Raw genomic sequence first — 16,544 nt, 5'->3', positions numbered from 1 at the left:
TTCACAAATATTTGATCAAAGCTTCACTGTTTCTCAGATAACTGACACCGTGTCTTCTCTCACTGTTTCCAGAGCGTCTAACTTTCCCTTTTTACTGCTCATGTACTTACCACCTCTCAGATCTATACTGTGGCTTGAAAAGAATTCTAATGCCATTTGTCCTTCCGTCCTGTCACTGTGTTGAATGCTAGTCTGTTGGAAACCTGTGCTTGGCCCTACTTTAAACACTTTAGCATGAGAAAAGCATCTAAGATATTTCCCATGAATGTTCCACTCTCCTTTATAGAAAGTAGCTCTTGGCTGTGGCTTGCACTGAGTGGTAGATCATGCACTTTGCTGCACAAGGTCCTGGGTTCAATTCCCAACATCAAAATTTTAACATACTAAAATAGAAGGTGGTTCTTACTTTGTGGTCTGAATGTACATCTTCAATTAAATTTTTTTTCTCAATGAAATATATTAATTCTTACACAATTTTAAGTTTCCACCTTGCTTAGATGACTTTTCTGCATGCATTATCCTGTTGTCTTTTGATTATGATCCTAATATTTCTTTCTGTTTGACTTTTCTTCTTCTAACAAGCCCTAATTTTAAAATAACTTCTAATATGTTTGACTTCTATAGACAATATTTGTGTGGGGTGGGGTGGTGTGTGGGTATTTGTAAGTTTGCATTGCTTTATTAAATGTGTCAGTATAATATACCAGGTGAGGTATAGGTACAGCAGGGATGCTAACTTGGAAGAAAATTACCCTTTTATTTTTCCAAACTATAATGACTGTTAAAAGTAAGGCAGGTCTACAACGTCTAGTTCTGTCTATGGAAAACGAACATAGAACAGTAAGTATGAAGCCATTTACCAAAGTGGCGATCTACATTTTCATAATTTTTTCCAGGGTTGTGTAAGGTAACAAATTAACAGTATATGCAGGGAAAATACAGACAGGGAAAAATGAGACTATGTTTAAAATTTATAGGAAAAGAGGTTAAATTACAATGATCAGATGTCACTATCTAGATAAGCAATATTTTTTTCCCATTTCTTTCTTTCTAAATTCTAGGCATCTAATAGGATCCAGGAGTCAAAGAGTCAGTGTACCCAAGTGGTTCAGGAGAGAGAGAGCCTGCTGGTGAAAATTAAAGTCCTGGAGCAGGACAAGGCAAGGCTGCAGAGGCTGGAGGACGAACTGAACCGTGCCAAAGCAACGCTGGAGGCCGAAAGCCGGGTCAAACAGCGCTTGGAGTGTGAGAAACAGCAGATCCAGAACGACCTGAACCAGTGGAAAACCCAGTACTCCCGCAAGGAGGAGGCCATTAGGAAGATCGAGTCGGAAAGAGAGAAGAGCGAGAGAGAGAAGAACAGCCTTAGGAGTGAGATTGAGAGACTCCAGGCGGAGATCAAGAGGATCGAAGAGAGGTGCAGGCGGAAGCTGGAGGATTCCACCAGGGAGACTCAGTCCCAGCTGGAAACGGAGCGCTGCCGGCTTCAGAGGGAGATTGACAAACTCAAGCAGCGCCCATATGGGTCCCATCGGGAGACCCAGACGGAGTACGAGTGGACTGTTGACTCCTCTAAGCTGGTGTTTGATGGGCTGAGGAAGAAGGTGACGGCCATGCAGCTCTATGAGTGCCAACTGATCGACAAGACAACGCTGGACAAGCTGTTGAAGGGGAAGAAGTCAGTGGAGGAGGTGGCTTCTGAGATCCAGCCTTTCCTCCGCGGCGCCGGGGCCATTGCTGGTGCTTCCGCTTCTCCCAAGGAAAAATACTCTTTGGTGGAGGCCAAGAGAAAGAAATTCATCACCCCAGAATCCACGGTCATGCTTCTAGAGGCCCAGGCTGCCACGGGTGGTATCATCGACCCCCATCGGAATGAGAAGCTCACCGTGGACAATGCCATAGCTCGTGATCTCATTGACTTCGATGACCGCCAGCAGATCTACACAGCGGAGAAAGCCATCACTGGCTTCGATGACCCATTTTCAGGCAAGACAGTATCTGTGTCAGAAGCCATCAAGAAGAATTTGATTGACAGAGAAACCGGAATGCGCCTGCTGGAAGCCCAGCTTGCTTCAGGGGGTGTAGTAGACCCCGTCAACAGTGTCTTTTTGCCAAAAGATGTCGCCTTGGCCCGTGGGCTGATTGATAGAGATTTGTATCGCTCCCTGAATGATCCCCGCGATAGTCAGAAAAACTTCGTGGATCCAATCACCAAGAAGAAGGTCAGCTACATGCAGCTGAGAGATCGGTGCAGAATCGAACCGCACACAGGTCTGCTCCTGCTGTCAGTACAGAAGAGAAGCATGTCCTTCCAAGGGATCAGACAACCGGTGACCGTCACGGAACTGGTTGATTCTGGCATATTGAGACCATCCACTGTAAATGAACTGGAATCGGGTCAGATTTCTTACGACGAGGTTGGTGAGAGAATTAAGGACTTCCTCCAGGGTTCCAGCTGCATAGCAGGTATATACAATGAGACCACGAAGCAGAAGCTTGGCATTTATGAGGCTATGAAGATTGGCTTAGTTCGCCCTGGGACCGCTCTGGAGCTGCTGGAAGCCCAGGCAGCTACTGGTTTTATAGTGGATCCGGTCAGCAATTTGAGGTTACCTGTGGAGGAAGCCTACAAGAGAGGTCTAGTGGGCATTGAGTTCAAAGAGAAGCTTCTGTCCGCCGAGCGAGCCGTCACCGGGTATAATGATCCTGAAACCGGAAACATCATCTCTTTGTTCCAAGCAATGAACAAGGAACTCATTGAGAAGGGCCATGGCATTCGCCTGCTGGAAGCACAGATTGCAACTGGTGGTATCATCGATCCAAAGGAGAGCCATCGTTTACCGGTTGACATGGCGTATAAGAGGGGGTATTTTAATGAGGAGCTTAGCGAGATCCTCTCAGACCCAAGTGATGACACCAAAGGCTTTTTTGATCCAAACACTGAAGAAAATCTTACTTATCTGCAGCTGAAGGAAAGATGTATCAAGGATGAGGAGACGGGGCTCTGTCTCCTGCCGCTGAAAGAAAAGAAGAAGCAGGTGCAGACGTCACAAAAGAACACCCTCAGGAAGCGGCGCGTGGTCATAGTTGACCCAGAAACCGATAAGGAGATGTCTGTTCAGGAGGCCTACAAGAAAGGCCTTATTGATTATGAAACCTTCAAGGAGCTATGTGAGCAGGAGTGTGAGTGGGAAGAAATAACCATCACAGGATCCGATGGCTCTACCAGGGTGGTCCTGGTGGACAGGAAGACCGGCAGTCAGTATGACATTCAAGATGCTATTGACAAAGGCTTGGTTGACAGGAAGTTTTTTGATCAGTACCGATCCGGCAGCCTGAGCCTCACGCAGTTTGCTGATATGATCTCCTTGAAAAACGGAGTCGCCAATAACGGTGCCCTGAGCGGTAGTGTCAACGATGATGTTTTCAGCAGCTCCCGACACGAATCAGTAAGTAAGATTTCCACCATATCCAGCGTTAGAAATTTAACCATCCGAAGCAGCTCTCTGTCTGACCCCCTGGAGGAGTCAAGCCCCATTGCAGCCATCTTTGACACAGAAAACCTGGAGAAAATCTCTATTACAGAAGGTATAGAGAGGGGCATTGTGGATAGCATCACTGGTCAGAGGCTTCTGGAGGCTCAGGCCTGCACTGGTGGCATCATCCACCCTACCACGGGTCAGAAGCTGTCCCTTCAAGATGCGGTCTCCCAGGGTCTCATTGACCAAGATATGGCCACCAGGCTGAAGCCCGCCCAGAAGGCCTTCATTGGCTTTGAAGGTGTGAAGGGAAAGAAGAAGATGTCTGCAGCCGAGGCCGTGAAAGAAAAATGGCTCCCCTATGAGGCAGGCCAGCGCTTCCTGGAGTTCCAGTTCCTCACCGGAGGCCTTGTTGACCCGGAAGTGCATGGGAGGATCAGCACAGAAGAAGCCATTCGAAAAGGTTTCATCGATGGCCGTGCAGCTCAGAGGTTGCAGGACATCAGCAGCTATGCCAAAATCCTCACCTGCCCCAAAACCAAATTAAAAATCTCCTACAAGGATGCCATGAATCGCTCCATGGTGGAAGATATCACTGGGTTGCGCCTCCTGGAAGCTGCCTCCGTGTCCTCCAAGGGCTTGCCTAGCCCTTACAACATGTCTGCGCCAGGTTCCCGCTCTGGTTCGAGGTCCGGATCTCGCTCAGGCTCCCGCTCTGGTTCCCGCAGCGGGTCTCGGAGAGGAAGCTTCGATGCTACGGGGAATTCCTCTTACTCCTACTCCTACACATTCAGCAGCAGCTCCATTGGGCACTAGTGGCCGGAAATGGTCGCCATACTTTAGGATCATTTGTATGAATTTCTACTTTATCTCAAATAACCAAGTAAACCTGGTGCTTGCAGTATAGCGGTAGACCGTTCTGTGCTTAAAACGTAGCTGTGATAAAATTCCAGTAGTAAAGGCTCATTTGGTTCCAGCTTTTGGCTCAACTAAGGTAGTACCCTTCCATGTAGTGAGTGTGAAGTGGTAATCACTTGTAAGGATAGCACAAATTGAGTTTAGAATTTATTTCTTCTCTGCTGTGTTTGGATCAATTTTCTGTAACTTTTCTTGGCCAATAAGGCCCAATTTCTGCGCTTGGAGTTAGAAATTAGACTGATTGCTGGGGTTTTAGTCCTCAGTTTGCTGTTTCTCAGTTCCCAAGTAGCTATACTTTCTGTAGTAGGAGAAAACTGCCCCCTCCCCAGTCAAGCATTTTGCCCCAGTTTCCTTTAGTTTGAGAACATAGATTGTATTACCCGTATACTCTTCAATGCACTTGTGTGGTTTGGTATTTCTCTGCCTGTGTCCACAGTAGAAGAAGACATTGCTTTTTGCTAGTCAAGGTTTTCTGTTTATTTGGCTTGTCATCTTCTCTGTACTTTAAAAAGGTGTCTTCATGAAGTTTGCTGTTCTGGCAATAAACTTTTAGACTTTGGAAATTTTTGTGTGTCGATTTAATAATGCCTTATACTTACAAAGACGTTTAGTGGCTGGTTTTTATGTATCATAAAATAGGTCTAAATCATTTGTTTACTAACTTAAGAAGAAAACCCCTCAAAATATTAGTTTGGTGTTTTTTGGGTTTTTGTTTTGTTTTTTTTTTTTAGAAGAGATGGTCTTCTGAATTTAGTTCTTTCAATTTATCTCCTTGGAAAGAAGCTCGTGGAAGTAGATCATTCTAGAGACCAAAGCCCCATTCTGGTTTATTGGGGATAAGTTCAGCAAAAAAATCATAATACTGGGGAAAAATACAATAGCTGAGATTCCTTTCTGGATAGCCTCAAAATAAGTAATGTTGTGTTTTATCCTCCAAAAGGAAAAAAAAAAATGTTCTTGAATCTATGGGAATGGTCCCAGAAGAATTCTTGACTCTACACTGAAAAATAATGAAATATGAGCTTATGTGTAAGGAATGATTTATTCTGCCTCATGGCTTCCATCCATAATCCTTGGCTCCATTGCTTCTGGGAGCATAGTGAGGCAGAACTTCATGGCAGGGGGGATATATGGTAGAGGATACTTCAGGGTGGCCAGGAAGGGGAGGGGAAACGGAAGGGACATGCCTCCAGTGACCTACTTCCTCTATCTAGGCTCTGCCCCCTAAAATTTCCAACATCTCTAAGTAGCTCTTCCATTGGGGAGCTACCAACCCTTCCACAACAGGCCGGTGGAAGACATTTCAAACACGTATGGTGTCTGGTATTAGGCAAGGTACTGCAAGAATTCAGTAGAATTTACAAGTCCACTGACTGCAAGGCATTTGCAGTTTAGGTGGGGACGGGACACATAAATCAGTGGGACAACTTCCATCCACCAACACGATATACACAAACAAGTTTTGTATGGATAGAATATAGAATAGCAAATAAAATGCTGAACAAGCAGAACAAGAAAATCATTAAAATCAGATATGCTATTGGGGACTTTTGGTACCAACTGAAAGTTGAAAGTTACTTTATTTTCATTGAACATGGTATTTTTCCTTCATAGTACTCTTCACACACACACACACACACACACACACACACACACACACACACACACAGAGTCCATCTCCTCTTTGCTCCTATCTCCTAACTTGGAGGACTTGAAGTTAATTGCATCCACTGAGTTCTGTATGCCATGCCATAGGTCTTCGGTTAGAAAAACAGTAGGAAAATAGCTCTTGTTAGTCTAAGAGGAAGAAGAAAACTTTACATTTGTTTAATTAAACCCAATTCACAGTGAAATAAGCAACAAAATGGAGGTGATGCTTAAACAGAGATTAACAGCATTACTGTAGAGTAGTTCCTCAGGTTAAAACTAACCAGAGAAATAGGGTCAGCCAGCAAATTTTCCCTGTGCCCTCTAGGTTTCTGCAAAAGTTGCCACTAAACTCTGAGGTAGATGGGACTTTTAGGCTGGCAAAATGACTCAGTGCATAAAAATCCTTGCTGTGCAAGCTTGAAGCCCAGAGTTTGATCCTGGAAGCTACAAAAAGGCAGGAAGAGAACTGGATCCACAAAGCTGTCCTCTGACTTTCACACACATGCTTTGGTACTGACCAAAACCAACTTGGGGAGGAAAGGGTTTATTTTTCATCTTATAGGTTATGGTCCAAGGCACGAACTTGAGTAGAAACCGTGAAGGGATGCTACTTACTAGCTTGCTTTCCATGGCTTGCTCAACTTGCTTGCTGTTATGATCTGGGACTAGCTGCCCAGGAGTGGCCCTGCCCACCTCAGTCATTAATCAAAGAAATGCCTCACAGACATGCCCACAAGCCAACCTGATAGAAACAATTTCTCAATTGAGATTCCCTCTTGTCAGGTAATTCAAGTTTCTGTCGAATTAACAAACACTAACCAGCATGCATTGATAAGAAATTTTAAAGTATTTTTTAAAATATAGGACAGTCCTAGAAATAGCACATACTTGACCTGGGTGGAGTTGTGACTTCTTTCACACACACACTGGGCATCCATAGAAACAGAAATTCAACAAGAGTCATCACATCATCTTCAAAATTGTTCGTATGTTTTCCCTATTGGTATCACAAAGAGAAAAGGGAAAGAAGCTACGGGTTTGATGAAGAAGGAAACCAAGACCCATTTCTCTTCATAATGAGCTTTATTGGAGAGAAAAAACTCACAAGCAGTGCGGTCCATGATCAGGCCTTTGGGGGACACAGCATTAGGAAGAAAAGCTCAAAGTGGAAGAGAAGAGGTCTCCCTCATGGACAGGGAGAACTGGAGTGGAGAGAGAGAGAGAGAGAGAGAGAGAGAGAGAGAGAGAGAGAGAGAGAGAGAGAGAGAGAGAGCACAAACCTTCAGAGAAATCCCCCCAAACAAAGGAGACTCTGACTTTTAGTTTGGGAGAGTTGGCATCAAGTTCCACAGCATAGTATTTAATCTGACATAGCCTACATGCCAAGGAGCCAGGTACTGGGTAGAACCGTAAGTTTATCTTGCAGCTATGGGGTGGGAGTGGGATGAGGAGCACCTCATCTGTGTGCTCCAGCCTCCACAGCAGGGATTTGTCAGCTGCAGCCGGAATTCTGGGAGAGAAGGGGGGACGGAGGGAGGGAGGGAGGGATGGGGGCACAGCTACTGAGTCTGTGATCTAACATCTACCACTTGGCTATGAAAATAAAATAAAAGGCCAAGACACTGTGGGTGGAGCGTGAATACTAACTCTAGAACTCAACCCTAACTTCCCATCTGCTTGAAGCTGCTGGCCCACTTTGCTTTTAACTGGTGCCATGTTTTCCTCATAACACTCATTTTTTATTGTTTCGTGAATGAATTTACTTTTTTTTTTATTTAAAAAAGTGGGAACTATGCTATTTGCCTTTGGAAACAATTGGCCACCAAAGTTTCCCTCATAGTTCTTCCACTGGTGTTACCAGGAAGAGGGAGGGGAGCACAGATCTGCTAACCAGGCTTAGGAATTTAAGAGAGATTCAGTTCTGGGGATCAAGACAAGACAGGAAGACTAAAGGCTGACTTTTACAAAAGAAGAGATTCACTGCTGTATAAAGCTAACCCCATAACACCAACAGAGCTGGGTCAAAGACATGGAGGAGGAAGGAAGAGGATTCCCACTGGCCAAATCGACAATAATTTGAATATTAACAAGAATTATAATGATAATGAAATAATAATACTGAATTTTAAAACCTAAATTCACCCCTCCCCAAATTCCATGGTGAAATAAATAACAAAATAGAGATGTGGACAGAATGCTAGGGTGGTTGGTGTTACCTGTCAAACTGACAAAATCTAGAATCACCCAAGATGAGCCTCTGAGCATGTATCCCTCTGTGAGGGATAGTATTTTTTCATGTGATTTTTATTATGAACATGTAGCATGCATCCTTATTAACAATGGCCTTTCCATAGATAAACATGCCCCAACCATCCATAAGGTCTCCCTGCTGACACACCTGCTATTAAATTGGTTACTTGATCCAATCACATGGTGAGCTCCAGGATGGCTCATAAACTTGCTTCTGATAATTGAATTACAAATAAAAATGTTTACATTTTGTTTTTATGGAATTTAGCTTACTTATATCAAATTCCGTTTTAGAAAATGACTGCGTAACTGCTACTCTAGTCTTAACTTCCACTACAAGCAGATTTTAAAATTAAAGTGCTGAAATAAAAGGATATAACAGATTGGATTGAAGTACACCCATGGGTATATTAAGAAAATTAAAAACCTAACACAAACATGTCCTGAGACCAACCACGTAACAATGTCATATTGTAGGTGATGGGAAGTCCTATTTTCTTTTAAATCTCAAAGACTAATACTTTATCAAATCATTGATTTTATCCCTGATAAAAAGCTATAACTGGATGATCATGTTCAAGTTACATTATATGGACTACAAAAGAAGCAAGAGGGAGGAGCCCTCATTCTATAAAAATGATTTCTTTGTCACTATGAAAATACTAAATCCCACTAAATAAAATTTCTTGCCACATTATTAGTGAATAAATTTGCAAAACAAGGACTGGAGAGAAGGCTCAGAGATTAGGAATATTTGCTGCCCTTCCAGAGAATCAAAGTTCACTTCCCAGTACTCACTTTGTGGCTCAGAACCATCTGTAACTCCAGTTCCAGTAGATCTGACACCCTCTTCTGGCCTCCAAAGGCACCAGGCTTATATGTGGTACACAGACATATATACAAGCAAAACACCCATACACATAAAAAATTAAAAATACATTTTTAAACTTTTTTTTTAAGATTTAGCTATTTATTATAAGCGCCAGATCTCATTACAGATGGTTGAGAGCCACCATGTGGTTGCTGGGAGTTGAACTCAGGACCTCTGGAAGAACAGTCAGTGCTCTTAACCACTGAGCCATCTCTCCAGCCCCAAATACATTTTTAAATTAAAAATATTCAAAGCAGTATGTATGAATATTGTCTGAATACTGCAGTACTATATGTTACCAACACCACTATGAATGTACAGGATACTTTAAAAACTGTTCAACTGTCAATGAGCAAACATTTAGTGGCAGTGAATACAGTGTGGCCGGCGACTACCTAGTGACACTGAGTACTGAATACAGTCACTGGAGGCCAGCTTTGTCCTTTCCGGGATGACCATTCCCAGGATGAGAAGCCAAATAGAACTCAGGCAGGAATTTGGTCTCTCAGATCCCAACACAGTGGCTGTGTCTTTCCTTAATATTATTGCTCAAGGGATGTGGAACAGATTTCCATCAAGCAATAGTGTTTATAAACACACACAGTTCCCAAGCTGCTGGGGAGCCTGCGGTAGGCCATTGTGTGGAAGGCTCAGGTGCTCACATTTTCCACCAGCTTCATTGAGGTCCATGGAGACAACCTGACTGTTAGCAGGTCAGAGCTGTTTGCAGTGTGAGTGGAGCGCAGAACTGCACTCTGAAATGTGTCAACGGAAGGATCAATCATTTGTAGCTCTGCTAGTGATGCTGATTTCTTCAGGGTAAAAACTCAAAAAGCTTGTTCACAGATCTAAAAACATCAAACTGTGGAAAACGCCTAACTCTCAGGGTGCAAAGCAAAGCTTGTTAAAGCTGAGATTGACATCAGACGTCAACCCTTTAGACGTACAAATCCTTTCTGCAATTTCATACAGATGATGCTTACTGTGGAAGTGATGATGTTTTTCCACCATCAAACACATCACTGGGAATGAAGGTTGCTTGTCTATCACACCAGTCTAGCAGCCCTAGTGTGACAATGGTGTCATCACCGACTCTGGCTTCATTGGCAGTGCCAAGGCAGTCTCAGGTACACAGTCATGGATCTTTCAGCTTGCTTTGTAGGTATTTTGGAACTCCTTGGGTTCTTTGCTTACCATTTTCTTTGCATAGTTTGTAAAGAATTACTTTTTAGTGCCAGGAATTTCAAAGGGAGGTTTCCCAATGGACTGGACAGACTATTAGTGTCATTGTTGCTTAGATCAAGCTTTCCCAAAGATGATAGTGGGGCTGTCTTCTCTGGGAGAGTTTAACTTGTCCCTCAGGTCTGGCACAAGGATCACATCCAAGGCTTAAGACATTGCTCCTAATGCAGTGGTTCTCAACCTGTAGGTCATGATCCCTTTGGGGGGGGGGTCACATTTCAAATATCCTGTATATTAGATATTTACATTATGATTCATAACAGTAGCAAAATTACAGGTATGAAGTAGCAATAGAAATAATTTTATGGTTGGAGGGTGTCTTAGAGATTTTATTGCTGTGAAGAGACACCATGACCACAGCAACTCTTTTTTTGTTTGTTTGTTTTGTTTTGTTTTTCGAGACAGGGTTTCTCCGTGTTGTTTTGGTGCCTGTCTTGGATCTTGCTCTGTAGACCAGGCTGACCTCAAACTCACAGAGATCCACCTGGCTCTGCCTCCTGAGTGCTAGGATTAAAGGTGTGTGTCACTCACTGACGCCCAGCTGACCACAGCAACTCTTATAAAGGAAAACATTTAATTGGGTGGCTTACAGTTTCAGAGGTTCAGTCCATTATCATCATGGTGGGACACGATGCCACGCAGGCACACATGGTGCTAGAGAAGGAGCTGAGAGGGGAGAAGGAACTACATCTTGATCCCTCAGGCAATAGGAAGTGAGCTGTCTCACTGGGCAAAGCTTGAGTATATATGGGACCTCAAAGCCCGCCTCCATAGTGACACACTTCCTCCAAAATGACCACACCTACTCCAACAAAGCCACACCTCCTATAGTGCTACTCCCTTTGGGGGCCATTTTCTTTCAAACCATCAAAGGGAGGGGGTCACCACAACATGAGGAACTAAGTTAAGGCATCACAGCATTAAGGAGATTGAGAACCATGGCCCTGATGTTTCAGTTTATTCTTCATCTATGTGTAATTATTTCAGTAGCTTACATGAATGAAATTCTGGTAGAACACTCCATTTATTTATTTCTTTGCAAATAAAGTAATTCTAGTGATTCCACACTGGCCAATTCAGGAGGCACAGGCTCTAAGAGATTTGAACTACAACCCAAATGATTTAATCTTTTTATTTTGCTTATTTCTTTGGGCAGGTGCTTTAGTTGTCTACTATACAGAGGGGATTGCAGCAGAATGGATAGAGAAATAAAGCAGCAGGCAGAGTTTTCAGATGATTGTTTGAAAGACTTAAATCTTCTAAACTAGAAAGGTTCAAATCCCTCTAGTACACAAGTTGGTTTGTTTTGCTAGATATACAGCACCTTCAGGTTTCTTATGTTTCTAATTTCTTTATGGCACATTTTCAGTTTGTTGTGGCTGACATTACATTTTTGAAGGTTTTCTAGCTCTTTCATAGCAGAAGGAAGGAAGGCATGTCAGCTGATCATCATGCACATCAGTAACAGCTAGAGTGGGCAAGAACCAGAAGCCGTCTGAGAGTGACTGAAGTCGATTGCTTTCGATGACAAGCTTGGGCAGATCTGTCTGCTCCCACTGTCATTCAGGAGATCATTCCCAAGGTTCCTTCATGCCAGACTGAGCTGGCTGCTACGTTAACGCAGTCTGTACCGTTTCATGGGTTGGGCTCAGGACTGAACAAGAAGGGGAGGGATTGCTGAGTGTGGGATGCATGCACTTTTACTACACTCTCTGCTTCCTTACTGTGAATGCTATGTGACTAGATTCTTCAAACTCCTGCCACAGTGATTTCTTCTGGAATGATAGACTGTAACCCTGAACTGTGAACCAAAACAAACCCTTTTCCCCACGTATTAGTTACTTTTCTGTTGCTGTGATAAAATAAAATGTGTTCAAACACATAAACCTATTGGGGATGTTTCACAACACCCTCTTAAATAGCTTTTGTCAAAGTATTTTATTAAAACAATAGACAAGAAACTGAGACAAATGCCTATTAATAAATGTGAACACATGACACTATATGGGAACAATGATTTTTAACTTGTAATAATTGTTGCATAAATCCTAATTTGTTTTAATAAAAACCCGGAGCCAGATATCAGGGTGAAAGCTGAAAGATCAGAGAAGCAGAGCAAGCCACAGCCACCATCTCTTACCTCACCAACTCCCCAGCCTGAAAGAGAGAGAGAGAATCCCTGTTTCCTCCCGCCTTATATTCCTTTCTCCACCCAGCCATATCACTTCCTGTCTCAACCTTCCTAGTGGTGAAATTAAAGGTGTGTGCCACCATTGCCTGGTTCTGTTTCTCTTTTAGACTGGATTAATCTCATGTAACCCAGTGTGGTCTTGAACTCACAGAAATCCAGACAGATCTCTGCTTCTGCCTCCCAAGTGCTAGGATGTGTACTACCATTGCCTGACCTCTATGGCTAACTCTGTGGCTGACTCTGTTCTCTAATCTTCAGGCAAGCTTTATTTCTTAGCTTACAAACAATATCACCACAAACAATAGGTCAGTGGAGGGTTGGTTATATGGACATGTAGGGAACATATTCTTATGGTCTATATTAACTATGGTCATGGCATTATGTAAAGCTCCTCCATTTTGGTTAAACAATAACAAGTGCTGAAACTAAAGTAATTTCCTGTCCAGAACTACAGTGACTAGCTTTTTTTTTTTTTTAAAGATTCTTGCCTTCTCTGTCCTATCCATGCTCAGAAATGATTTATCTGTCATCTGACATTGTTTCATCCACCACTCATTTTGTTTTCCTAGCTACCACTAGTAACAGCCCACTTTCAGTCCCCTTTCTCTTTTCTTCTCTATAACTACCTCAGACTGGTGGTGCAAGTCGTTAATCTTAGCATTCCAAATGAAGCATTAATAGAAGCAGGCAGATCTCAGGTCTGGTCTCCAAAATAAGTTCCAGATCAGACAGCCACTGCTACATAGTGACACTCTGTCTCAGAGAGAGGAGGGGGGAACTGGAGAGAGAGGGAGAGAAGAGGAAGGTGTCCGAAACTAAGAGATTATAACTGATTACAGCCAGTTGGTTAAAACATAGTACAATTGCTGTAAGAAGAACTTGGCAGGCAACAATTAAACTGTACGTTAGATGATTTTATGAATTTTCTGTTTGATCATGCACTGCAGTTATGTAGGAAAACGTTCTGAGTACGTGCATACTAACATTTGGGAAGAAGTGTCAAGATATAAAGACTTAGAGTAATTAAAAGTGGCAAAATGCTAATGAGCTGGAGGAATGCTACACAGACACTTTTTTTTGTTATTCTTTAAGCTTTCCTGTCGATATAAACCATTTTTCCTAAATATGCTGACGAGGCGTGGGGAATGATGTTCTGGGAAGAGAGGATCCAAGCACAAACCAGCTGTGGGCAAACGAAGTCTGGTCCGGAAGAGCCCGGAAGCCACCTTTCAAAACTACCGCTCCCACCCTGCCCGGGGCTCTTTCCTATAGGCTGGCGCCATCCCTCGGCCCCGCCCACAGCTCCCAAAAGCCCGCGCGCGTGGGGCCAGCAGTTCGGCTACTTCCGGCGTGAGGCGGACAGCGATCATGGAGGCTGAGCCTCCCCCTTTGGAGGAACGGCGGCGGCTGCAGGAGGAGTTGAGCGAGTTCGTAGAGAGCTGCTGCCGGACTCTGGAGGAGGTGACGGCGTCTCTGGGATGGAGCCTGGATCAGCTGGACCCTGGGGACGAGGCGGCGGCCGAGGTGAGGGACGAGGTGGCCCGGCCTTTCCGGGGCTGTGGGCTTCTCGTCGAGGGGAAGGCGCGTTGGGTCCAGGTCTCTCCGAGCGCTCCACCCCGGTGCCGTGCAGAGGAGGGCATGGCTCGTCGGGTGCTTGTCCCGGGGGTGCTGCTGGTGGGTTTGACGATTTGCTTTGTCATCTGTCATAAGGATTCCGCATTGCGTTAAGAGTCAGTTTCAGGAAAGCTTGGGTATCGAGTTCTTTTTTCTCTGCCTTAAACCCGGACGCCTTCCACTCGGACAGTACCGGTTCTGGGACGATTAAAGGACGACACTAAGGAATGGTAGCTAGGAACTGACTCTTAAGAAGTGCGTTTGAGTGAATTATCTTGACTTTTGTATTGATGGACTCAGGGTGAAGGGGAATTTGCATTGCGCGGTTGATTTCTTATATCCCCGGCGCTTACTACGCTGAAATAACAAGGTTTAACTCGTACGCCAATGGAAATATTTAAGATAAGTTTGATTTACATATACGCTAATCACCATTAAAATTGAAGTGGAAATAATAAGAAAAATACTCTCCTTTGTTTCTTCACAAGTATATTTGGAGTTGTGAATTAACCTATTACAGCTCCTGAATTAAAACCTAGTAACTGAGCCAGGCGATGGTGGTGCACGCCATTAATTCTAGCACTTGGGAGGAAAAGACAGGTGGATCTCAGTCAGTTCGAGGCCAGCCTGGTCTACAAAGGCAGTTCCAGGACAGCCAGGACTGTTAACATAGAGAAACCCTGTCTTGAAAAACCAAAAAAACCGAAAACAAAACAAAAAACCCTAGTAACGGTTCTGTAAAGTAGATTTGGGGGAGAGCTGAAAAATTTTGAGCTATGCATTAGATAACTTATGAAATTTCCAGGCCATTGAGCAGGACCCACCATACCCTTCTGTGTCATTGGTTACTCAGCTTCAGGATATTAACATTCACCTAACACTTTGTATATGGCACTACGTTACTTCATTTAAAATTTACCTTAACCCTTGGAGGTGAGAATGATTGGCAGCAATCTGCAGATGAGGAAACAGAAACATCTAAGTTTTTACTTTGATAAACTGATCCTAAATGGCAGCTGGGGTTTGAATGCATACCTTCTGGTTTCTGAGAGTTCATGTGTGCTTAATTGCTTTGTAAACCTCCATTGTAAAATCCCCCATGACAGTAAGCTGTGGAGTACACGATTATCTGATACTCAGAAGAGTAACTGGCTTTAAAAAAATCCTGGGAAATGACATTGATAATTCCTAGGATAGGTGCAATCCAGATACTTAATGACTCTCCGTGTTTCTGTGACACAGCATAGTGGAGAGCAGTGACATGGTGGAGAACTTACGGTGGCAGCGAGGGGGTACGGAGAAATGACAGCTGGTGTGTTATTGTGTGGCAAAGTCTGTGATGGGTGGAATTAAAATTTTTTTTTGTAATATTAGTTATTATGGGCTATGGTGGGTCAGTAAAAGCTTCTGGGAAAATGTTTCTCAAAATCTGTGTGGGTGTGTATGTGGGGGTATGGCCTGGGTTATGGATCATTGACTTACCTTGTTCAGGCTCTCTTGTTGTCTTAATATCGCATACACCATTCTAGCTGGTTCATGAGAGCTTTTGGGCATTTTCCAGTCCATCTCCTATCTCATAGTGGGAGCACAGACATTGCAGATGCATGCTAACCATGCCTGTCTTTTACATGGGTTCTGAGGATTTGAACTCAGGTCCTTATGCTTACTGAGTCATCTCCCTAGCCCTGACCCCACCCCTCCTCCGCAGATTCAAAGCTGAAAAATAAATGAGTAGAATTGGCTAGGTGACGCCCAGAGAAAGCACACTTAGAATTCCAGGCTGAAATGATAGGATTAGAGGCTTCAAGTGCTTACGGGTGCCTAGAACATTAAGAGGACAGCTGGTGGCCGGGCAGAGTGGCGCACACCTTCAATCCCAGCGCCTGGGAGGCAGAGGCAGGCGGATCTGTGTAAATTTGAGCAAGCCTGGCCTACATAGTGAGTTTTAGACCAACCAGGACTCCATGATGTAAAGGGGGAGTGGAGTGATAATAGGTAGGTGGTTAGAACCTAAAGGTCCTTGTCAGCCATATTAGAGAATCTTGGTGTTGTTGTTGTTGTTGTCTTTTAAAATGAGGGTCAACAGGGGAGGAAGCATAGACAAATTTTAAGTCAGGGCATATCCAAATCACATTTGTGTTTTAATAAAATACCTACCTAATAAAATACTAAAAAAATATTTAGTACTTACTATGTACTAGGCCCTACTCAAATGTTTTCTGTGTATAAACTCACATATTTATATTTATTTAATCTCCATGATATCTTTGTGAGATGAGGGTCTATTGCTTCCATTTTATAGATGAAGAAACTAAGTCAAGGACAGGTT

The 16,544-nt window shown here is 43.6% G+C and overlaps 1 protein-coding gene across 2 annotated transcripts in view; it reads left to right on the top strand.

Annotated features, from left to right (window-relative positions):
* Positions 1 to 4,960, top strand: part of Dsp (desmoplakin) — a 47,113-nt gene extending 42,153 nt beyond the window's left edge. For both annotated transcript variants that reach the window (XM_059263150.1, XM_059263151.1), the window contains exon 24: positions 1,062 to 4,960. In XM_059263150.1, coding sequence (XP_059119133.1) covers positions 1,062 to 4,295 — 3,234 coding nt within the window. In that variant the 3' untranslated portion in view covers positions 4,296 to 4,960. The remainder of the gene's footprint in view (positions 1 to 1,061) is intronic.
* Positions 4,961 to 16,544: the final 11,584 nt, after the last annotated feature.

This window comes from Peromyscus eremicus, chromosome 5, assembly GCF_949786415.1.
Source record: "Peromyscus eremicus chromosome 5, PerEre_H2_v1, whole genome shotgun sequence".
NCBI classification, from domain to species: domain Eukaryota; kingdom Metazoa; phylum Chordata; class Mammalia; order Rodentia; family Cricetidae; genus Peromyscus; species Peromyscus eremicus.
Note: the sequence above shows the minus strand (reverse complement) of the source record. Positions and strands in the feature narration are given on the sequence as shown.